Genomic DNA, 24,641 nt, shown 5'->3' with positions numbered 1-24,641 from the left:
CTGCCAAAAGATACAGTACATCTGAGCTCTCCAAGCATTTGCGGGTGCATGCAAGTCAGAAAGACAGACAGGAGCGATCCATGTTCTTTTTAAGGATGAATGATTATAGAATTTGCAAGCTCACATTAAAGTGTGCTTGCACGTATGTGTGGCAGACTGTGATGTTTTCACCTACTGTATGTGTCCGTGTGCAGTTTCCTCTCCATGGAGCGAAAGGATGCATCTAAAAATACCATAGGCCCGAGAGGAAAAGGAGGATGGGAAAGCACTTACCAAAGCAATAAGTGGAACACAGGTCTCTCCTTTCCTTTCCCGTGCGCACCTTTCCCATGCACTTTTATTGTGGATGTGTCAACTAGAAGTTCAAATTAAACCTAAATAATTTCTGTTGTTCCAACGAGTTAAAAATGTGCCTGTTGGTTTGTGGATGCTGGCACTGAGGGTGCAGTGGTGTGTGTGGGGGTTACGCAAATCCTGGGTGGTAATGTGTACCAATTAAGGTAATTTCCGGGTATTTGCCAAATTAAAACCAGACTTCTGGGAGATGTAGATACACGGACAGATTTCTACACGGATTGTGTAAAGATGAGGAGGAGGGGTGAGTAGTTGAGGAGGAGGAGGAGGAGGAGGGAATCCAGATGGGAAGGAGCAGCATCGGCGCAGGAAAGAAGGAGAGAGAGGGAGAGAGACTGGAGCAGAAGACACGAAGCCTCATCTCTGCTCGGAGATGAAAGACACTTTTATCACACACTGAACAATCGGATCTCACTTGGTGCCGCAATGTATTTTGGTATGTAAACGAAGCTTTTTATTATTATTATTGTTGTTTTACATTAGTTTTTTAATAGGCTGGTAATAAGCGGAGTCACCTGTTGCTATGTTGGATTGGACGTGAGCTTCGTGAAGTCAGTCACCTGCACAGCGGTATAGACAGAGGGACTCAGCGCACAGGTTATATCACGGTGTTTTTGACTTTAAAGTCCGTTTACGCAAAAATAAGTATCGAAAATATTAGTCTATGCATAAAAGAGATGCAAAAATATAGTAACAGCATGCTGAGAGAAGACAGAAGCTACTTTACTGCGTTTCTTAGATTTCATAACTTGCATTTTAAACGGGTTTCACGATTGGGCTGTTTGATTGCTTTTGATCGTTGCCTGCAAGTTATTGATTGTCACTCCGCTGCGCTTAACAGACTGCAGTCTGTCACGTGTTTCTCAAAGGCATAATAACTTCTTTAAAGTAATCCATCCCAAAAGCAAATCAGATCAATCGCGCAACGTTGCGTGCGCGCACTCACACGTGCACCCTGCAAGACTTTAGTCAGTTAATCAGAGTAATGGCAGAGCGGATGGGTGTGTTATGATTGTGATTGCGATGATTACACACGGTCCTAAATCAAACTGTAATCAAGCTGAGAGAACATGCAAACTATAGAAAATAAGGCTCTATAATCACTCAGCACAACAAACAAGACCCTTATCAGCCATGGCCTCAACATACTCGTGCACTGTTTTTCAGGTTGCATGTGCACTTATGTACGTGCTTGGCATATATTTGAGTTTGTTTTTGATTAGACCCCCCCCCCCCCCCGTCACCAAAAAGTGTTTTGAAAGGGCTGATTGCTTGCTCGTATGTGTAAAAAAAAACCCTCTAAAATGATTTATTTGAGTAAATAATTTTAAAAGCAAAAGAACAAAAAAAAAAAACCAAAAAAAAAAAAATGACAAAGAAAAATGAAACTGGGAAGGTTGTCAAGAAAATAATAGGCCGCATTTGTACCCAGCATAATTACAGCATACAATGCATCCCCCCAGCAAGAGGTAGAAGAATCCTGCATAGCCTTTATTTAGTCAAAGAAGAAAAGTATGAAAAGTACAGTTTTACTCAAATTCTGCAGTTTTCTCTCTCTCTCTCTTTTTAAATTTCTTTTTGCTACCCAAATTTAAGGCAAGTATCTCAAAATTTTGAATAAGTTAGATAAAGTTAATTTCTCAGTTTTGAGTTATTTTCTTCAGATGGTTAGTTCTTGAAAATTTGAGCTAAATGAGCTAAATTTTTCACTTATGGATGACAAAAACAAAACATGTACAAGGGTTCAGTATCTTACACAAGGACACTTTGACATCCATTTCAATTCAATCTAGCACTAAATCACAACAACAGTTGCCTCAAAGCACATTTCATTGTCAGGACCCAACCATAATACAGAGAAAACTCCAGCAATCAGACCACCCTCTGTGAGCAAGCACTTGGTAACAGTGGGAAGGAAAAACTCCCTTTTAACAGGAAGAAACCTCCGGCAGAACCAGGTTCAGGGACGGGTGGCCATCTGCTGTTGCTAGAATGGAGATACTGACCACTGAGCCACTCTAAGAACTTAGGAAGTTGTACTTGATTACAGTTTACAGCAAAGTGGGTGTTTCAAAGCAACATAAGATGATTTATAGCTGTTCAGACAGAAGCTGTGCCTATTTAAGTAATTTCCAGGATCTGTGAGTGAGAGAAGACCACTAGGATCAAATATTGGTATATTTTTTCCAGTTAGAAAGCCCATGAAAGCAAATTTCATGTTTTGGGCTACAATATAGCTGGACTGATCCCAAATGCACTCAAATTGGCTCAACATCTTATTTGAATTGAAAACATTAACACAAATGATGAAAAGCATTTTATGTAATAAGGTTTAAATTCAAATAAGACAAGACAAAGATGTAAGAAAGCATAAAAAATGTATCAAAACACTGCAACCAGAGAAGTTTTTGAGCACAGAATGGTTCGCTCTGGTCTATTAGCTTTTATCATCATCATCATCATCATCTCAAAGGTACCACCTCATCGCCATCGAGTCATTGCTCCATATGTTTATCTATCTGCCTGTCTCCTTCCTCCTGTGATGTCTCTCAGGTAATGTGTGCCACAGCACTCTGCCGCCGCTGGCTCGTCCCACGCTGGGCAGGACCCAGCCCTCTCCTGACCCGAAAGCCCTCCTCCCCCTCCACCTGCTGCCTGGATTCACTGACGTGAGTACTGTCAGTCATCGTAGCTGTCATGGCAACAAAGCTCTCACCACCTGCACTCTCATGCCTTTTATTATTATTATTATTATTATTATCAAAAGCAAAATTGTTCATTTTACCATACCAATGTTTTGCCTCAAGCGGAGGAGTTAATTTCGTGGAATAGTCTGCCTGCATGAAGTAAAATTTCAATGCACAGATGTATGAGCACGCTGCCTACACCTTTCCAAATATATCATCCTTAATGCAGAGAGCTGTGACATTTCCACACAACCTGGGGGGTGTGGAGCTGAATCCTTGGTATTCCTCCTGCAGAGCTTTTCTTAGAGCTGTCTGCCCCGGTGTTTGTGAAAGGTGAAGGTGGAGAGAACCAAGGCAGGCCAAGTCTAAGCCCAGAGGACTGTAGATGTGTCAGGCTGAGGGTTGATGTATGGTTTACACGGAAATCGTGTGATATCTCTTCGTATAATCCAAGGTGTTAAATGCCTTGGCTGTGTCTATAAGAGTATGCTCATAACTCCATTGAGTCTGACCAAATAACTGCTCGGAAGCAGAGCTGACAATTGTGCTTTTGTTCCTCCCTCGTCTTTACTCTTCTTTCCCATGATATGCTGTCAGATGTTTGGAAGATGTCTCAGAAGAGACACGTGAGGGTTCAAAAAGAGTGTATTTGTCTGCCTTTTGTGGCCTCTCACAGTGTAGCAGTTATTTTGCATGTGTGAGGGATTGTGTGTAGCGTCCGTCTCTTTGTCAAAAAGCCCATCTGCCACCCAGGGAGACACTGCTCTAGGTCTCGGCCCTCTTGCCTCCCATTTCACCTCGCTTTCATCCACCCCTTCCACTTTCTGTGTTGCTTGTGCTCCAACGCCCTCTTCACTTCAGCTCTCTCTTCATATGTATTTTCCACTTTGTCCCCTGCTGTCATCTTTCCTCTCGCTCATCCTCTTGTGCGCTTTTTCTCCCTTTTGCAGCTTTCAGATCCACTTCACCTTCCTTTGAACTCCTCTGTTCACTACTAAATGTAAGGCACATAATAAGAAACTTAATATTACAATATTTGTTGCTATTGCTGGGTGACCTTAATATAGCACGGACAGAAAAATGTTTTTAAATATCTCACTCATACTCTCCCTGCTGTCTTTTCCCTGTTTGTCTCTTTCTGTCATTTCTTTGATTTTACCCCATGTTCAACACATTTCCCAGTTGGCAGCCACAGAAATAGTGTAACACCTGTAAAAAGTGACTGAGCGCTACATTGTTCACTACTCTTAATGCTGAATGAGTAATGTTGGAGATTTAACTCCTTTTTTGGAAAACAAGGTTAGAGAAAGAGTATTGGCTAAAAACTTAAAATCCAGCATATCTCCACACTAAAAGCCCTCTTTGCCACCTCTGTAAACTTGAAATCTGCAATTAGCTACAGGCTATTATCTCAGTTAATTGCTAATCATTATCTCTGTAAAGTTAAAGAAAATAGTGACAGTGTCAAAAACCCACATATAGTAATTTTACTGTCAGAAATGACGAGGAAAGCAGTGAATGCCCTCACTGATGATAAGAGAATTTGATATGTGGTTAAAATATTAGCTTCTCATTACATTTTAGCATTTACATTAGCTAATTAGCTTGCCATTATGTCAACAGTTCAGTCATAACTGGCAGCCAATGTTTTTAATCGCTAATCTATTTAACAGATATTAATAGTGCTTAGTGATGTTTTGACAAAACTCTTGCTTGTTTCTTCGTCCTTGTTTCGCTTATAACTTCAACTGTTTAGCTATTTTTTTAGCTTATAATTGATAACTTTTGATTCATAATGTTAGCTAGCTCCTCAACTGTTTAACTTTTCATTTTGTTTATTCCACTAACAGTTTATTATGTTATGCATTTTTTAATCTATACTGTTAAGTTACTAGAAACATTAAAAGAGAGTAGAAGTTGAGGGACTGTAGTTAGTAGCTAGTAGCTTCAATAGTTCATCCATATTGTGCGCTAACAGTTTCCAGAGTGAGGTCCTTTAAACAAATGTTTTGTTCGTTAGAAATATTTTTCAGACTCATCTATTCTTAATGTAACCATTCACACCGACCATGTAATTTCACTGGATGTTTTGTAGCATTTTTTTTCCAAATCTGACCAATCACTGCATTTGGCAATATGTGCGCTCATAACTCAAATTAATACCAGTACTGAATGTATTTGAGATGGAAATATTAAAATATTCTATTATACCACAGACACACTGCTAGATGCTGCTCCAGGTCAATCATTCTCTGAAATTATTTCTCTCCTTCCTCAAACTCTGCCCCAACTCTGCCAACAAGAGCTCAAATGGCCCCACTGAGATCCTGAAATATGTACGAAAGCAGTCGTGGTAAAGCTTCAACTCCTGGATCAAACCATAAAATTCTCCCTGCTGCTGTCTTTTTGTGAGAATTAGATGAACCCAGAATCTTAGTTTCTTACTTTCCTTGTTTAGAAACATCATGACCAATTCATCATTGCTTGATGGTCACTTCATTTTTTTCACTGTTTTTCGAGGCTGAATTGTGCGTATACGTTACACGGCTTGGATTGGAATTTTGGATTGGAAAATTTTAGCTTTAATTTTAGCTACCTCTACAATCTATTATCATTTGTTATGGAAGCTTGTTTCTGCCACTGGGAAAAAAATAATTGACATACAGAGATAATTTTAAATTTCTGAATATCTCAAAATTTCAACTTGCTCACTATCTCAAAATGTAACAAAAATCGAGATGTTAAGTTGAAATTCGAAGGTACAAACCTTAAATTTTGACTTTGGACAACAAACTAAAATTTTCTTCAGTGGCAGAAACAAACTAACATAATTTATAAATGAAGTTTGGATATCTTTTTCTAATACTTATGTGTTAATTTTAGTTTTTCTTCTCAAATCTGTTCAGATGTACTTAAAAAAAAAAATTCAGAGCATTTTAATTTCTCTTTTGTCATTTTAGTTGAACTAATCCTGCTGTACTCCCTTTGGGTTATGCAGACATAATCTCATTTGTGAATCGCTGAACTCTTTCGGTTTTGCTGTCTTTATTAAATAAATTAAACCTCTGAGGTCCCCATATCCTTCAGTTGCTTTTGAGTGTTTGGAATGAGCTGAACGAAAATAAAATATCGTCTAGAACGTATTTTGTCAGAGAATTGTCTTGCTCCTCTGAATCGAACCTGTGGGTGTGAAGTAAGTGGGCACGCAGCTGAACTCTGACGGCCTGTGTTTTCTTCTGAAATGTGTCTCTTTATGTGTGGGTTCTTCGTGTGTGTGTATTTGTGTGTAAGCAGTGCATTCACTTGTGTGCTTTGGCCTCCATTAAACTCTGCACAGGAGTTTGTTTGGTGCCCACATGTGCGTTGTCATGACTACAGGGTTGCAGGCATGTGTGCGGATGCTTGTCGTGATTCAGGGACCTCTGCTTTTAAAACTTGGACTTCAGAAGCTTGGTTGGCTCGCATTCTTTTTATTTCTTTCGTTTTGGAAACAAAAAAACCCAGATATTGTTTCCAAGAATAAAATAATTGAAATGACAAAGAGCCCAAAAGCAGCAGCTCATTCGTCAGAACTCACTCCCTTTAGGTGTTTGACGTCAGACATTCACACATACCTGTCATGCTGGTACACAGTGTAAATCCAGGAGCATTCATCATTATAAAGTTAGAAGTCTGCTTTACTTCACTTGGCCATATGTTTCTGCCATAACTGACTCCCTGGAGCAGAGCATGTCTGACATGCTGACACCCTGTGTGCGAGGAGGTTTCTGGAGGGAATATGCTGGATATAATTGATGCTGTGTGGTGGATGTGATGCCTTTATTTAGTGTACAATCCACTGAATGTACTGCAGAAATCTTCATGAGCTCACAGTGGCAGATTTGTTTCTGCATGTGATATATGTATTTGTGCGAGTGTTTGTGCAAAACAAAACTGAAGAGGCAATGAGTAAGAAGGGCAAACTGACTTTGCTGCAGGTGCTAGTCCATCGTAGTGCCGAGTGGGAGTGGAGGGTAAGAGGGTGACTCCACGGGGAGCCGGGAAGGTGACTTTGATCAGACGCAGGCGAAGGGAGAGGGTTCAGAGGTAAGCAGATGGAGGGGTGAAGTGAGGAACGTGTGATGGAAGGTCAGGAGGAGATACAGGAACCTTGGGGCTGTGGAGCAAGGAGGGAGCGAGCGGGCTGTTAGCTGATGTTAAACTGTTCGATCTCATTCACAGAAACATAAAAAAGATGTCAAAAATACTCTCACATAAAGATGTTTGTCACACGTTACATGACAGATTTAGTCCTTTGCTTTGTTTCTTAAATTTCTACGACTTTTTGCATTTTACACATGATACACGTGATATATGTTTGTTTTTATGTAAGGTTGCTGGAGTTTTCTATAGACAAACAGCTGCAGGGAAACAGGGAGATAAGAGACTTGCGACTGCACAGATACATTCCAGTGTAGCAGCCCAGAGTGATGATCAAAGAAAAGTAGTGAGAACACACACACACAGACACGCACACCCAATGTTGAGTTTTTCACTTTTGAAGAACGTGTTCAGGTTTGGCTCTAAAGAAACAAGGTACATCTCCACTGCAGTGCTATACTGAGGGTTCTCTGGGGTTAGAGGACTAGCTGGCTGACCCATAAGAATGCATAAATTTTTACTTTTACCACTAACCAGATTTCCATAAAACCCCCACTCCACACTCCCCACTCCCCGCCCACTTTGGCTGCTTATATGGCCTCCTACATTTCATCTCAGGTAATAGTCTTGTTTTGCTCCACAAAGGCCAGTTGGGTTTTATTACACTGAGTAGTTTTGCTCATTACAGTTTCCAGCAATGTCCAGCAGTGCACAGTGTTGTGTGGTCAGATAATGGTATTGTGTTCACGCATATATGCAAAGGCATGGACAGGTTTACTGCCTCTCTCTTACACGCATAAATAAAAGTAGTCTGGGGGGGTGAAAAAGTCTGAAACTTCATTAGCTGATCTGCAATACGAGGCAACACAAACATGATTATGCTGCACGCAATTTAAAGCTATTTAACGTAGTTTTCTTAATATGGTAATGGTTTCTCGCTGTTCAGTTGGAAAGACCATTTGCACGTTTGGTGTTATGAAGTCTTCCTGGAACAGGGCTGTGTGAGTAAAACTCTCACCCCTGCAGGTTTTAAAGGTGCCTGTAAAAGGTTTTGTGTTTTCTCTGTTATGGATAGCAAAGGCTGTGGCACATGGCTTCAAGGTGGTCTGAGTGGACTGCAACAGTGATGTGCAGAAAGAAGGGCAGGGCCATTTTACCACTGTGCAGCATCCCTTTTTATTTTAACAGTCTGTAAATGTCTGGGAACTGAGGAGAGTAGCTGCTGTTCAACAGTCCTCTGTGGGGGTTTTTGTCCATCCATCCATCCATCCATCCATCCATCCATCCATCCATCCATCCATCCATCCATCCATCCATCCATCCATCCATCCATCCATCCATCCATCCATCCATCCTCCCTCCACTTCAGAAATTGTACAGAGATTTCTTCAGATTCTCTGAATCTTTTGATGATATTGTGCAATGTAGATAATGTGGTATTCAATCCCTTCACAATTTTACGTTGAGTAACACTGTTCTGAAATTACTCCTCAATTTGTAGACACATCTTTCAGCAGGTTGGTGCACCGCAGCCCAGTTTTAGAGATTAGAAACTTTGCATCACTAAGATATCTCATGTTACTGCCTTATTGCCAGTTAACCCAATTACTAGCAAAAAGTTCCTCCAGCTGTTTCATTTTAGCACCACCTACTTTTCCAGCCTTTTCTTGCTCCTGTGCCAACTGTTTTGAGATCTGTTGCTATATTTTTCATGAAATACCAAATGTCTCAGTTTAACATTTGATGTGTTTTCTATATTGTGGTGTGAATAAAATACGTTAAACACAGTGCACTGAATTTTTCAGGATTGGCTTTGCTCTTCAGAGTGCTTATGGCCACAAGGGCAAAAAGCTTTACCACACGTGACCATTTGGAACATGTGGAGAAAACCTGTGGGCAGCAGACAAGTGCGTTATGCTGCAGAGTGGTGTGACAGGTTTCATATAAACATTTTGAATCCTGTTCTATCCCATGAAAACAGTTCAGTGTCAGTGTAATTAATCCCAGCTGAAATGACCAAACAGACGGCACTGTGAAAGCTTTTCTAAGTCACGTTACATCATGTCAGTCAAGATGATATGTTGGTATTTGTCTCGGGCAAGCCGAGGCAGCAGAGAGCACGTGGTTTGCTGTGTTGTTGATTTCACTGATAGATGTGTGAACATCAATATTGTTATGTTTATGGGCACCAACACCCTTAGTAGGTCCTAAAAGATAAAATTACCTGCTGATAGCATGACATTTAAAGAGGAGATCACTTTTTACTACCTAACTCAGTCAAGTCTGTTAGAGCATAATCCAAAACCAGTTCAGACATAACTTTTCACTTTTCCTTGTTGCAGATGGATCATATACATAAAGCTCTGATTGGCCCAGGCTTCGGGCTAACGTCACACTTAATAAGAAAGCCCAGTTCCTGCGGCGTCTGTCGTCTTAGATTCAACTCTGAGGTGGGCGATGCTGTGTGGGAAACACATGCTTTGTCAGTAGTTTTTTGTCTTTCAAGGTGCGCTTGTTTTTCTCACACACACCCTTACATGACAGTTGAACCACAGAGAAGACCTGCCCTTACACATGGCTGTCTTACTGGTTTTGAAGGTTTAAAGCTTTCTTACTTAATTACTGGGTCAAATGTGAACTCCCCTGATATTTGATCTTGGTAGAAAATTCTGTATCATTTTGTATTATTTGTGCCATAGCATGACTCATAAGAAAGCAACTCAACAACTGCAAAGTACTGTCACGTATTGTACGGAAATCTTTGTAAAAATGTGGAAAAAGTGCACATAGTGCTGCACTTATTTACTTTAACGACTACCACTTGATTACTTACTACACTGGCAAAAGTAAGCAAGTCAGAGAATGATAGCTTTCTGCAGTTTTTCCATTCATATTCAAGTCATGCATTGTTGTGTAAAGTAAAGATAGCCACTTTACTGCATGAAGCAAAATCTTTTTTTTTTCTTTTGCTGTTGGGCATCAAGGCTCAGGCGTCCTCCCATTATACCGGCACGAAGCATGCGAAAAAGCTGTTAGCTCTGGACGCCCCAGATTCAAAGATCAGGACCTGTGAACCGGTCTCCAAGGAAACTGCAGTCCTGTTGTCATCGTGCTCACGGCCCTCCAGCTCTGACACAACATCAGGAGGTGAGTGCATTTCTGCAACCATGCATGCACACATGTGCACAGACATCACGCGCATGACACCGTTAGCCATATGAATGCACGGCTCAGACCTTCTTTTTCTAGTCACGACCTTAACTCTTTGATGTGATAAACCACCTGCTGCTTTGGGTTGCACGGTGAAGTGATTAAAGGTTGGGCATTATCCTCTGCTTCTTCTTCGTGTCTACATTTTCTGACCTCATTCAGTGGTCTCCTGAGATCAAAAGAGCATTGAAAATGCGTTGAATATGATCTGTGGGTAGCTCTCCTCCACTATGTATGAGTGTACGTTTGCTCAAGGGCCTTGGGCACATGTGCGTCTGCAGGCATGCAAGTGTGGCGGCGTGTCAAAGCACAGACTGCTTTCCAGCGTTTGTTTATATTTGTGCCAGTGCTGATGTGCTACTTTTGCACATGCGTGGGCGTTTAAGGATTGAAAATAATGCATTTTGCCACAGCTAAAGAAGAAAGAGGTTGAAGAAATATTCTTGACAACGCCGACAGGAGAGTTTGTTTTCGAGAAAGTGAGAGGGTGAATGATCATTTCAAGAGTTTCGAGGAAGTGGATGAGAAGCAGGAGCGCTCTCTGAAGATTACTTTAGTGAGAGAGTGGGGAATCAGTGGTAACAAACAGACACCCACTCAGTGAGGCAGAGCTAATAATCATTGTTATTAACAGAGAGTGAATCCTTAAATCTGCACACGCTCCTCTGTGGGAAAGTGGGCACCACAAAAGATAACAGAGTCAAATCATCTCTATACAAAAGTATCCGTTTAAGTGCCGCGAGGCAGAAACTCAGGAGAAATCATTGATTATTAGTGTGATTAGAGAGGTTGATGGAGCTCATAATCATGTGTAGCCTGCTGAGCTTTTATCTTTCTCTTATCATAAAGAATTCAGGAATTTCATAGAAGTGGAAAAATCTTCACGTTTGTCTTCCTTAGTGCTCATTCTTGCCAACAGGATTTTCCCTAATGCATTTTTTTGGGGGGGGGGGGGGGGGCTTTGAAGCTTCAGCAGTAATCAACAGAAAAAATTCAAAGTTTCCCATCTGAATTTAATACCCCAACACTGTCTGACAAAATCACCACACGCGTAAGTTTAAAAGCTTTAAGGTGCTGCTGCGCTGTGCCGCTCTGTGAACAGAGCACAGAGCGAGGGAGAGCGAGCCGTGGAGAGCAAGACCTCGTAGACTGAGATTCTTCACTGGCCATAAAAGTTGATAAATGTGTACTAAATCTAGAAATTATGTTGCTAAGATGGCTACAGTGTCTTAACTAAATCACCACAAATCCATTTATTTCTTCAGTCTACAGAAAAAAAATACACATTCAAGCAAGCACATTCAAATATCACAGTTAAGAACTGAATATCTACCCAGACGATGAATATCCAAACAGTCAAATATTAAAGTATAACCTTACTTTCCCCTCCTTTGTTTTAGAGCCTTCATCGCTGAACCCTACCTCAGAAATGGCACCATCAACCAGTGGCTCCACTGAAACTGTGAAAGCACCTTCTGACCCTTCCTTGTCACCCATTTCAAGGACAACAGAGAAAGAGGCACCAAAAGATGGAGAGGCAGAAGCTCCAGGAGAGGAGACCGAAGAAGCAAAAGCTATTCGTCTTTTGTACTGCTCTCTCTGCAAGGTGGCTGTCAACTCAGCCTCCCAGCTTCAGGCCCACAACAGTGGTGAGAGGCAGTCGCTGCCACGGCCAGACTTTGCCCACATGAAGCGTGTTTCTATACTTTGTTGATCTGACTTTATATCTGCTCAGGCACCAAGCACAAGACCATGCTCGAGGCCAGAAGTGGCGATGGAGCCATAAAATCCTTCCCCAGGATGGGGGTCAAAGGCAAGATGGCTGCACCATCTGAGTCATCGACAGGACTCCAGAATAAAACTTTCCACTGTGAGATCTGCGACGTGCACGTCAACTCTGAGACTCAGCTCAAACAGGTGATCCGTGCAATAAGTTTTTTATTTCATATTTATATCCTGTTCATAGCCTGTACATAGCTTGTACTCACTACAGCCTGTACATACTTATAGTTATAGAATATTCATAACATACTTCATACCGTGTACATTATAACATACCATAATAGACCTATTTCTGTAATATACTTACATATCTATATTATTGCTAATATATATTGTAATATATCTATATCATGGCTAAAGCACTTCTGTGTTTGACATTATATAGAATCTTAAAATGTTTTACCATGAAAGGTGGTTTATAGATTTTTAATACAAACATCAATTAATTACAATTACAACATGATTAATACAAAAAACTTTGTATATATATGTTAATATTCCGCTGCATTTGCTTTTACCTAAAAAAGAAAAAACAGAGATGCTTCATGAAAAACTACTCACATGATGAGAAATATACATTCACTTTGCTAGGTACTCCTTGCTAGTACCAGATTAGACTCGCTTTGTGTTTGGACCTGAATTGAATCTTCATGGCATAGATTCATAAAGCTGCAGGAAGCATTTTGGTCAGGTGCACAGTTGCTGCAGATTTTCCAGCTACACATCCATGATGCTAATTTCCCTTTCTACCACATCCCAAAAGTGTGCTTTTAGATTTTGATCTGGTGACTGTGGAGGTTGTTTGAGTACATTAAACTCTTGTCATGTCCAAGAAACCAGTTTGAGATGATTTGAGCTCCGCATACCTAAATGCACTCAGTTGCTGCCATGCGATTGGCTGATTAGATATTTATCTTAACGCACATTGCAATGCACAAGTGTCTGGTGGTCATTACAGGAATCACATGATATAATGTAAAGCAAAACTTCAATTGTATGGTTTAAGGAAGAAAGCAAATTTATTTAATTAGATTTATCCAAGAAGTGATCCCTTGTTTTTCGCAGTCACACCATGCAATGACCTTATTTTATTGCACACTGATTGCCAGTAGTTGTTTTGTTCCTGCCCTCGGGGAGTGACCAATGGAAGGTAACATAAGAAAACTGACTGTTGCACTAACTTACTGGTTAGTTCCTCTTGTGCATGTAAAGTTATTAAAAGGTCAGCTGTCACACAGATTTGCTATTCAAAGAGTTCAGGAAGTACAAAGCCACCGCGATCCATCGTCACTTTATCCATCATGCATTAAAGACGGGAAACTCAGGGCCATGCAAATTTTATTCTCAATCACAGTGTGAACGGCTCACACCTGTCGCTGCAGGTGAGTTAAAATCACAGATCCCTCAAGATAAAGAGCACAAAGCTACTAAGCCTTTGCTATTTCACTGAGCATTTGAATATGATGTTAGCATCTCTGTTCGTGATGTGAATGCATAGCGTTGGTCTTCACCGCCGACTGTTTAAAAGTTAACTTTGGCCAGGTGCTCATGAATATTTAGCAGCTTGCTGCTGATTGTGTGGCGCGTTGGCCACAGCCATCTGTTTGTGCTTGTCAGTCAAATTTTAAAAGATTTCCTAACCCGCCCCTCATAAATATTTGGAGTCTCAAATTCAGAGTCAACAAAATACAAACAGTCTGCCTGAATTGCCAAAAATAGGAGCTTTGATTCCTGCTTGCCTTTAATTTCTTTTTCACATTATTCAGATTACCAAGCATCATCTTCTTCTTTCACCCATGCCATCTTTCTGCTGCAGCCCGTGTCTGTGTGGGTTTATTTTGCTGCGTGCTTATCTACGTGTCTCTTTCCTCGACTCCAGCACATCAGCAGCAGGAGACACAAGGATAGAGCGGCAGGTAAACCAGCCAAGCCTAAATTCAGCCCCTACACCCTCACCCAGCGTCACCAGAGTTTCCAGGCAGTGAGTACCATGTTATTGCTTGACTTACTTTCACCCCCTCATCATTGTGTTTGTGTACATGAGTTGATCCTCATGGGCTTCTTCCAGGAAGCTCCACTCCCTACTGCCAGTGAAACAAATAGTCAGCAATAGCTCAAGGATAATAAATTTTCTGAATTCTAACCCCTTGACATGATGAGTTGGACAAAAGGGCAGGATTTCACTGGAACAGAGAGTGGATTATTAATAAAAATGCCTGGTGATAAATGGAACAGCTTGTACTTTCCTACTTTAAACTGTTTAATTTCCCAGGAAAAACAATCAACTTGATACTACTTTGTCTGCCTGTCTTTCATCCTCAGATAAGGCTGACTTTACAAAAGAACCAAGATCTGACCAAGCCTCTGGCGTCTTGTGTCCTCCAGCGTCAGCTCTCTGTTGCCGCCGCTGCTGCCATGGCATCTTTGCCCCCATTCCCTCTCCCACCTGCATCAAACTCGAACCCCGCCCTGTTTCACAGTCAATCCCTCCCCCAGGCCCTGCTTCATCCGGCACCCGGACCCATCTGCACAACGCACACATCTGTTCTGTTTTCCCCCTACTGACCCGGCCGATGTCTCTATTGCTTCTGAACTACAGCTAAAAGCAGACATGAGGCCCGAACAAGATGTGATATAAGCCAGTGCCCTTTGTACTTCACATGCCAACAGACACCATGGGTGTCACGGACCAGAGTGGGTCAGATTGAGGTAGCAGATGGGCGAAAACAGAGTATTTTGAAATGTGAGAGAGTGTGTGAATGCTACCGGGTGCGTGGACAGACGTATTCATCACAGAAGTGCAAGTTTTTGCTTTATATTGTAGCACTTTTGCTAATAATCTTTGACGCATTAAAGAAATTCCCTCTCTCGAAATATATATATATATATATATGTGTGTGTATATATATATATATAAAACAAAGATGCAGGATAGCGAACTTCCATGATGAATATATCTGTGTGTGTTTGTACGTGCACACGAATGCTATTCAGAGCATGCTTAATTATTACTTTCCAATTTAATAAAAAATTCCTGGGGACGCTCACATCAATTGCACAATGTTCCTACTTTTCTTTCTGTCTGAGGCTTAATGCATTCTCACGAGGTTATTGTGAAAATGCTCCAAAAATGTGCAATTTATCAAATAAATAAGTGCAATAACGATTCAAGTTCATGTCTTTGTCGGATGGAAATTTTGAGCATCAAAAAGATGAGAGCGTACCCAAGACAAAAAACATTTGACTTTCTCATTTCAACTCCTTGTGTACGTGTCTCCGTGTATGTGCCGGAATTGTTGACGCAGCCAGGTGTCGCCTCCTCTCCAGATCATAAATCTCAGTATCTGACTACGACTTAAGCTCAGTTAATCTCCTTTGATACTTAGCAGCACACAGAAAATTTTTCCTAGGTTTTTTTTGTTTCAGGTAAAAAGGACACATCCATGGCAGGATGTCTCCGAAGGCCCCTCCACATATCCTCCAGCTTCAATCTCTGAGATAAATCAGTGCAGGAATGTTACCGATGTTATTGTCTGTCTTTCTGATAAGGTTTACTACACTGCAGCTGCAAGCAATGTGGTCAGTTTGGTGCACTTAGTATGGATACAGTGAGTGTGTGTGTGTGTGCTGCAAGAGTACCCCTCGTCATATTTTCTTTCATCAGACACCAAACTGGATTAATTTGTTAGATGTTTTACTTCTGTCTCCTGCAGTTGCTCCAAAGCAAATAACCTTACCGGCCAGTTCGGAGAGTTATCATCCAATATGTCACTGCCTCCTGATTCTTCCCATTGTCACGGCAGTTAATATTATTATAAATTGCCTGGGTGATGACTGTGAACATCTGTGTGGGGGATGCTCAATTCTCCACACGCTATTGGAATTCAGACCTCCACTGGCCCCCTAACTGCCTGGCTCACTCCCTGGCCAGCCTTCACCGCCTTTTCTCCTTCACCTTTTGCCATCTTTCTTTGGTTATCTCACATGTTCACGTCTATGTTCTCCACCAGCTTTCTGGCAGGTGCACGTGCACACATAAACATATGTCAACAGTACAAAAGCCTGACTTGGCATCCAGGGAATTTTTTATTCTGTGCTACCTGGAACGACTACAAAAGTACAATGCAGAGCTATGCATGCCATGTGAAGGCTGCTTGCTGTTCACGTTCATAAAAAGGCTATAATAAGCTCTTGGCGTGTGAACGCAACCTTTTGACACATTTCAACTCAGTTCAAATAAGTAAGAACAAAGGAGGTTGTGTATACAATGAGTATGAGTGACAGGAATCACCATTCAAGCTTAAAATACTTACGTTTTTCTTATTATTGTATTAGACCAGAGTTTGTTGAAAGAAGAGAAGCATACCTTGGTAAATTCACTGATTTGCTTCATAGCCTTTGAATCATAGAAGAAGACCAATCCTACTCTCATCTCTGTATGGAGGTGCCAGTATAGTTGTGTCTCCATCACACAATTCACCATTTTATGGGGTTATCGTGGATGTTTATCAGGACTCTGTGAAGGGAAATGTCTCACTTGGCAACAAAAACACACCTTGCACACAACACCTATTAAACAAAGTGCAGTTTTGACGCTTGAGCTTTTGCAACTCATTAAACAACTGAGACCAACAAATGGGCTAATTGGTGAAGTTTAGAGACACAAGGATTTATTTGAGTAACAAAACCAACCGCACAGTCTACATGAAAGTGGACCTGTTGTTCTCGTTTCTAGCGCCGTATTTCAATTCTTGCATTCAACCAGAGAAACTTTGATCAAAAAAAATAAAAAATAAAAAATCCTGATTTGTGTTGTAAAAGCTCTGGATGCACACACCTCATTCACCTGCTATGTCAAACAAAACTTTTTAAGTTCTTATTACTTTAAGGCCACAGTTTTAATTGATTGGCTGCCCCTCTCAGTCAGAAGATTTAAACAGCAGGTGAGTGTGGTCTCTCTACTCAGAGGGTTAGTTAGCAGCCCTTCTCTATGACATCATGTAGTGCCAAGAGTAAAACAAGAGATTTAGGGGTGTTGCAGGGAATACTTACACACACACTGATCACATTATTTAAAAGACTGACCCTGTAACACTACAGATATGACTGGCCCACTTGAACATGGCATTTTCAGGGATCTGAATTTTCTTTTTTTCACCTATTATAAAAAAAAGAATTACGACAGGCCTGTTCAGAGACCTCATGGTATTTGACCAGGTGGTTAACAGCAATCTGTGGGCTTTAAATCCAGTCAAAGTATTGCACATCTAAAGGCTGGCACTCCTACACCACAAGACCTTTGCAAGCTGCCCTGTGGGAGCAATGTCTCTCCAGCTCGAGTGGGCAGACAAAAGGTGAGCAGGCTGAGAGGGCGCTGCAGCATAAGCACCATCTGTCTGGGTCAGCATACCTCCATGGCAATCTAGTGAGCACAAGTTAAAAGTTCAGACAAAGCCTTCAATTTGACCTCTTGCTTAAGATGCATCTGTGGCTGTTGCAGCCCCAGACAGGATATGTTAGGTCCCTGCAAGGCTTTCCGGTCCTGTGGAGGCAGTGCAGCAGTATGGCATGGCGCAGCAGATCAGTAAAGGGAACGGATGTTGGCTGTGAAGTTAATGTCTCGGCAGGGTGTTCAAGAGCAGGCTGTAAGGCATAATGGCCAAGGTGCAACCCACTGAGAGCTGATTGTGTGTCTGGGGCCCGGTCCTGCTGTCGTCTGTGTTCAATGGGATGTGAGTGTGAAGGAGTGCTGCTGCAGTTATGTTTGTTAGTAGTGCAGCAGCTGGTTTTGCATCCATAGAAGGAAAACTGCTGGAATCCTTCTGCATTGCTGAAAGAAAGAAAGAAAGAAAGAAAGAAAGAAAGAAAGAAAGAAAGAAAGAAAGAAAGAAAGAAAGAAAGAAAGAAAGAAAGAAAGAAAGAAAGAAAGAAAGAAAGAAAGAAAGAAAGAGGCCACCTACTCCACCAGTATCGGATCAGTCTGAGGCCTATAAAACAACCTCTACTAAACCTCTACAAAGTTTAATTTTAGGCTTTGATTACACAACCTATGTTATGATTTCATTACCATAAATTGTGATTATGGCACCATAAGCACATTTTCCATATTAAAAAATGGGACTTTGTATTTTTGGCCCCAGTAGAGGCGAGCTCACAGATTAGAGTTAATACTTTTCATCTGGTAGAAAGGCAGATGATGGTTTCATTGGCCAGTCAGGATGTCTGGACACGGATGTAGGAGCTAGAGATCTGAGTGGACAGAGATGAGTTTATGATCTCTTTATAACCGTATTACGTCACAAAAGGTTGACAGACTCCTACTGGCTACTGTTATACTAAAAAAGGCAACCTATTCGTGTGTGTTGATGTCTCGTCTTGCTTTTTATTATCTTTATTGTACCCTAATTTCACAGTCAGCCACAGCACTCACTCTATTTTTATTTTAATCACTTCCTCCTATCCCTTTTCCTCTACCTGTGATAATAAGTTTCTCTCCAGGCAGCTGACATGCGGGTAGCGAGGAGCTGCATGAAAAGACTGTGTGATGGATTTGTCCATTAAAGCAAGCTGAGCTAAAACCCGCGGAGTCCCTCTGGCTGTCTATCCGTCTGACTTTATACGTTTCTCTCTCTTTTTCTTTTGCTCTTTAATGCAGTCAGACTCTCTAAAAAAACACACACACGCACAAACACCACTCAGTATTTCCCCTGCTGTGAGGCAACAGCTGTAACATTTGCTTTCTTTTAGCAAGAATAATACACCTTTTAAGTAAACACCAATGAGTCACCACAGGACTGTAAGGCTTACACACACTCACTCAGTTCCACCCCAACACTAAAATGGCATCAGCTACATTCTTTCAAAATAAGTGTAATTTATTTTGTTTGTAATTAAACTTGATTGCTACATGTCCTCATGCAGGTAATGTTGAAATAATCCCGCTTAGAATTCACAAAGAACCAAACATTTGTGAGAAAGGTCAGCTAAACGGAGGACTGTTAATGATCCATGGTCTTGTCCAATATCAGGTGCCTGTTTACAGCTGAGCCAACTTTTCTGAAGTCATTTTTTTTAGTGGGTGACAGTGACAACACCCAAACCTTACCAAACCTTCGCTGTAGTCTCGGTTTGCTTGGCTGGCATCCTCCTCACTTGCAGAAGGTCCAAATGAATTAGCTGCAGTGCAATGCCAGAAAGGTCCAGGTTTCCTCCCCATCCCATGCCAAGCAAGACATCCCCTGTGTGGCTTGGAAAATTAAATCAGCTCATGACTATGTAATACCAAGTAATCCAGTATTTATGGAACATTTATTGAGCAAAACCTGGGTTAATGATGGGTACTTATGGGTGCAGGGTGACTGTGAGAGAGGCAGATCTCTATGTGTGCATGTGTGTGTGAGAGAGAGACAGTGTGCATAAAGGTATGCACTTATTATGGGCCTCATGTCACAGAGAAGAAGACAGGAGTCTGTATACTGGAAGAGACTGTCAAAAGACCTGCTAGCTCAATAAAAAAAATACATTGATCTAATCATTGACTGTCTTTCTTAGCTGCTGTACAATCGTACACTGAAAAAGCCACCGCAGTTTCAGGAAAAACTCAAAATAATATGACTCAAACACTGCTTGCCAGAGGGTTTAGGATGAACACAGTTATCAGCTCCATCCACATGCAGCTGAGCACTCTACTGAGCTCTGAATGCTCTTATCTTCAGCAGTCAATTATGCTATAAATGCTCATTTTGGTTGAATGAGCCTGATCCTTAATGGGTTTTAATCTAATTCCTACTTGTGAAAAAACAGACGTTTACTATGGCTCTATTTCCCAGTTGTGGATGTTTTTTTTTCTTTGCTTTGTTTCCAGCTGACAGGGATGATATGGGTGAAAAGGGACAGCTTGAAGCGGCAGGGATTATAATTAGATAATTGTACTTGTGTGCGGTAGTCTCCTGTTTAGTCTCAATGGAGCAGAATATGCAGACGAATAATGAATACTAAATAAATTACGTCTCCTCTGCGAGGAAACGCGGTTTGTTTTCTATTATACATTAGCGCCATCTAGCGGACGGCCGTTTCATGCGGAGGAAGTGACGTCGTCTGAAATTCTTACCAATCAGCAGTCGAAGTTCTCAATTCGAACGGCAACTCTCGGAGGACGGAGGCTGCGATTAAAAAAATTATTATTTTGTTTCCTCATTTTAAGCGCTAAATGTGTTTTTTGCTCGAGTGGTATCATATAAACGGATTGTGTTGGTGATTTAAATATTTATTCCGGTAGGTTTCATTTGGTGCTGTTTTCGAATACAATGCCAGACTGCAGTTAGTGAAAAGTGCGTTGACAAACGTTAACGGCTAGCTCGCACATTAGCTTCCTCGTTTGTTTTGCTCCGATATACCGTTTTGCTACTGCGTTAAGCTTTTGAACTGCACACTGAACTTCGCCGTAATAACCGATCCCGAGTCATGGTGAGAGAACGGACCCAGAAGAAGTCCTTCCAGCAAAGTCTGGAGGACATCAAGGAGAAAATGAAGGAGAAGAGGAACAAACGTCTGGCCAGTGCCACAGCCCCCAGCGGGGGCCGGTCAAGGATGATGAACAAAACAAGTGGTAAGTAAATAATCTTTTGTCAATTCTGCCCACCCCCCAATAAAGTTACCTAATAGAATAGAAAAAATTTGTTGTTATTGAAATAACGAGATTGGGAATGCCTCTCCAGTTTGCTGCATCCATGTTAAACCCACATTCTTGCATTTATTAATCCATGAAGTTACTGAAACACACTATAAGATTGTTTAAAAAAAGGTAGTTGGAACATAAAGCTCCTGGGTCAGCTGATTTCCAATCTGCAGGTGAAGATTTCTGGCATGGGGGATAAGTATAATAAATAAACAGAATGTAAATATAAATTAATTGTGGTAATAGAAATAGAATCTGTGAAACCCAAGTTTTTAATGAGTGTCTGCCTGAGGGCTGCAACTCAAACAGATTGTGGCCAGGCTGAGAGCTGTCGTTTACAGCTGTGTTAATGGCCTTCAGTAGAGCTTTTTTGTCAGCAGCTGAGCAGCCAGCATACCACACTGTGAGACGGTGTGTTAATATTCTGATAATGATGCTGACATTTACTGGATTCCGTTTTTCTTTTCTCAGGAAGTACCTCCACGCACACCATCCTGATGGGTGTGCAGGTGAACAACAAGGCGCTGGCTGTGGCCTTGCAAGCTGAAAAGGAGAAAGTGAGGCAGGCTAATGCAGTGATCCTGCAGCTGAAAAGAGAGCAGCAGGCACTCTTCCTTCACCTGCTTCTGCTCAAGAGAAAGCTGAAAGAACAGGAGGCTCTGCAGGCGAATGCTTCAGAGGTACGCACTGTCAGCTGTCAGATTTTTTTTTATTTTATTTTTTAAATTAGGAATGTCCTAAGTTATTAGTAGACCATATGAATTATTTTGAGACACTGCACTTTGAATGTAAAAGAAAATGTATGAATTATTTATTTGCTTCGTTTAGACTAAACCTTCTACTGATGCCAAGCACAACATGCATTCAGTTAGGTAAGGTTTTAAAACTTAATGACTTACATAAAAAATGTTATATGCCTTAAACTGAGTGAAATATTGAGATTTGCTTCCTCTTAAATTACAGAAGAAAGCGGACCAGCCAGAACCTGGACCACATCATCTGTGAATCTTCACCAGTTTGTGCAGGTATGCATAAAAATACTTCAATATCCCAGATTTTTTGTTATGTATTATCCATGACTGTTAACTTATTAACCAAATATATTACTTATTGGAGGTCTTTCTTTTAATATAGTAACTTTGGACATTGTCTCAATCTTATTCTTCTGACATTTGCATCTATCTTAATCCTACAGTCAAGACATTGAAATTATTTAATGTGTGTGTGCGTGTTCGTTTGTTTCTTCATAGACCCTCAGCTCTCTAACAAGAATGGGGATCCTCAGTGTGAAAAACAGGTGACCTTGCCATCTACAGTAGGAGTGCGGCGTCAGCGTACAGATAAAAACAGGAGGAGGTCTGAACGTTTGCAAGAACAGAGGATTCTGGGTGAGGAAGGTCCAGTTCCTGGCTTTGGGTCTTGGATCCCAAGTCCTATTCGCAGTGACAGTGAAAATCTCAGTCAAATGCAAAAATTAGAAGAACAAGAGATGGCAGATCCAGGTTTCGCTGAGGAGTTACAGCACTCTACTCCTGAACCAGTGCCACCCAAAAAAAGCAGACAACAGGTCGCCAGGAAGCAGACACAGCAACAGCAGCTGTCCTCCAAACCAGAACAGGTTTCAAGAAAACCCGAGAGAGGGCGCAAACCAGAGCGTGCCCCATTAAAGAAACCATGGGAGAATACCAAACCCAGAACCAGGTCAAAGAGTCGGGACCGATCAGCCACACGGGCCAAAACGGCACCTCCAGCACAGGGCAATAAACTCAACACTTCACTGGGATTTAATGACACATTTGACTTTGACTGTGAAGAGACCGTCCACATCACGCCATTCAGGGCCAAGGCTGAGGATAATCAGCGAATTACACCCTTGAGTGAGGAGGCTCAAGAAACAGGACAGGCCCAGGCTGAAACTTCACCTGTGATTTCCAAGCACAGTGAATCCAGCTCTTCATCTCCATCTTCTGAATCAGAAGACAGCCTTTATGTTCCTCACAAGACCAGACAGAGACCAGCTTCCCCTAACAAGACCAAGGGCATCACCACTCGAAGAGGCCGGCTCTCCAGCGCAGTCAGAAAGACGGAAAACATCCCTCCGAAACCAGAGATCACTGGTAAGCATTTAGATTTGTTTTTAATCTCAGCTTTTGTTTAATTTTTTATTTGTTGTTGGTCTCTTTTTTTCTTTAACATTTGATAATTGAAGACGTTCTGGTATTTTATTGAATTTTGTTTTTTGTAGTCTTCAGAGATGAAGAGGCAAGTCCCAAGACTACAGGCTCTGAAGAGGCAGCAGGTCGCCTCGATCAGTCACCTGATTTTAGCTATTCTAACAGCCCTGACCCTGTAAAGATAGAACATGATAATTATCAAGGTAGGTGTTTAATTTGTGCCATTAAAAAACGAATTAAACAAAAAACATAATAAACATAAACAAAAAAGTATGAAATGGTAATTAAACTGTGTGTGTGTGTGTGTGTGTGTGTGTGTGTTTGTTTGTTCGTTCTGGTGCTTCAGAGGCTCGTGGAGAAGGAATGGAGAATGATTGTTTGCTTCCTGTCAGCCCTCTGATTGAAGCTGAGATGATGAGAATAGACAATGTCCTGTCCAATTTTGGAGATTCCTCCGGTGAAGCTCCACCACTTTTACCCCACCAAACTCCAAAGAGGCTCAAATCATGCAAGAAACGTAAGCTGTTACAGGATTCAATCCAAAACTGCATGTCCAGTTTACACATCACTGTGAAAGTGTTCTCTTTCTGATAAATAACCTTTTGTTGCCAACATCTTTGAGCACAAGGGGCTGGCTGATTCACCTTTTTGTTGTGTTGCACTGGTGTATGCGTGTGAATTTACCGTTTCCTTTTTCCTCTTTCTCACGGGTCACGTTTTCCTTCACGTTCCTGCAGGTGGGCTTGGTGTAAGGCCAGCAGGGCGGGGCTTGAGTCTGTGTGATGTGACCAATCTGTCCCCTGCAGCCTATCGTAAATTTTCCTGTGGAGGCTCATCTGATTCTCGATGCTCCACCCCCGTTCCTATCCGCAAGCGGCGCTGCACCATGGCGGTCAACTACAAGGAGCCCTCGTTGCACGCGTAAGCTCACAAACGCTCTCTACTGCACGTGGTTTACTGTGTTTTTATTTTCTTTGTTACTGCAAGAAAACTCAACATTTCTCCTCAATAGGAAACTTCGGCGGGGAGATAAGTTCACAGATGTGCAGTTCCTCCGCTCTCCAATTTTCAAGCAGAAGCCTGGCAGGAGGTCTGTGCAGAATCCAAGGAATTCAAGGAGCGTGCATCAGCCGTTTGAAAAGTACAATGAGTCTTTTGTTGGGTGTCGCTGAAAGTTGTTGCCTGACTTTGAAGTGATTTTTAATTTAGTTTTTTTTCTTGTATTACTGTCAGTGAGATTTCTTTGTGATAAAGAACAACTGTGATGATTTTTATATATTTCTTTATGTTTGTCTCTTAAGCTTTCATTTCTGTTATTTGTCTTTAGGTGAATGTAGTATTAGCCTTCTCAGATTTCCTAATTTTGCCATTTCCCAATTTTAAATTGTTTATTATGAATTCTTTAAGAAGTTTGTTTGTAATTCTGCTTATGTTTCTTCTACTGTATGATAATAAACTTCATATAAGCGTTTACACATCATTGTGACAGGTTAATATCTGAACACAACAAATTTGGGCTTAACTCAATGAGGTCTGGACATCAGTTTTAGTGTTGTGTAGTTGCAAAGGAACACTGGCCATGCAAACCATTTATAGTCTGGTTCTCATCAAAGCCCT

At 41.3% G+C, this 24,641-nt stretch overlaps 2 protein-coding genes across 3 annotated transcripts; both read left to right on the top strand.

The window, feature by feature from the left end:
- The first annotated feature begins 624 nt into the window (after window positions 1–624).
- Window positions 625–15,220, top strand: LOC113015041 (zinc finger protein 385D-like). Its single transcript, XM_026156942.2, has 8 exons — window positions 625–790; window positions 2,908–3,023; window positions 9,524–9,631; window positions 10,166–10,328; window positions 11,792–12,040; window positions 12,127–12,308; window positions 14,053–14,154; window positions 14,496–15,220. The coding sequence occupies exons 1-8, from the start codon at window positions 781–783 to the stop codon at window positions 14,736–14,738; spliced, it is 1,173 nt and encodes a 390-aa protein (XP_026012727.1). The 5' UTR covers window positions 625–780; the 3' UTR covers window positions 14,739–15,220.
- Window positions 15,221–20,291: 5,071 nt separating this feature from the next.
- On the top strand, window positions 20,292–24,499 carry sgo1 (shugoshin 1). Of its 2 annotated transcripts, none has more exons than XM_026155671.2 (9): window positions 20,292–20,781; window positions 21,322–21,530; window positions 21,679–21,722; window positions 21,814–21,875; window positions 22,101–22,967; window positions 23,096–23,227; window positions 23,371–23,541; window positions 23,831–23,945; window positions 24,037–24,499. In XM_026155671.2, exons 1-9 carry the CDS (start codon window positions 20,637–20,639, stop codon window positions 24,194–24,196), a joined length of 1,905 nt encoding a protein of 634 aa, XP_026011456.1. In that variant the 5' UTR covers window positions 20,292–20,636; the 3' UTR covers window positions 24,197–24,499. The 2 variants fall into 2 exon arrangements, with proteins under 2 accessions (XP_026011456.1, XP_026011455.1); XM_026155670.2 differs by having other exon boundaries at window positions 23,762–23,945.
- The last annotated feature ends 142 nt before the right edge of the window (window positions 24,500–24,641 follow it).

This window comes from Astatotilapia calliptera, chromosome 22 (assembly GCF_964374335.1).
Source record: "Astatotilapia calliptera chromosome 22, fAstCal68.1, whole genome shotgun sequence".
In the NCBI taxonomy this organism is placed as follows: Eukaryota; Metazoa; Chordata; class Actinopteri; order Cichliformes; family Cichlidae; genus Astatotilapia; species Astatotilapia calliptera.
Note: the sequence above shows the minus strand (reverse complement) of the source record. Positions and strands in the feature narration are given on the sequence as shown.

Bases quoted from the DNA above. Each gene is read 5' to 3' on its own strand.
- LOC113015041 (XM_026156942.2), top strand. The intron at 10,329-11,791 runs GTGAGTGCATTT...CCTTTGTTTTAG, and splicing joins CTCTGACACAACATCAGGAG to AGCCTTCATCGCTGAACCCT. The intron at 12,041-12,126 runs GTGAGAGGCAGT...ATATCTGCTCAG, and splicing joins GCTTCAGGCCCACAACAGTG to GCACCAAGCACAAGACCATG.
- sgo1 (XM_026155670.2), top strand. From the start codon at position 20,637: ATGGTGAGAGAACGGACCCAGAAGAAGTCCTTCCAGCAAAGTCTGGAG. The intron at 20,782-21,321 runs GTAAGTAAATAA...TTCTTTTCTCAG, and splicing joins GATGATGAACAAAACAAGTG to GAAGTACCTCCACGCACACC. The intron at 21,723-21,813 runs GTAAGGTTTTAA...CTTAAATTACAG, and splicing joins CACAACATGCATTCAGTTAG to AAGAAAGCGGACCAGCCAGA.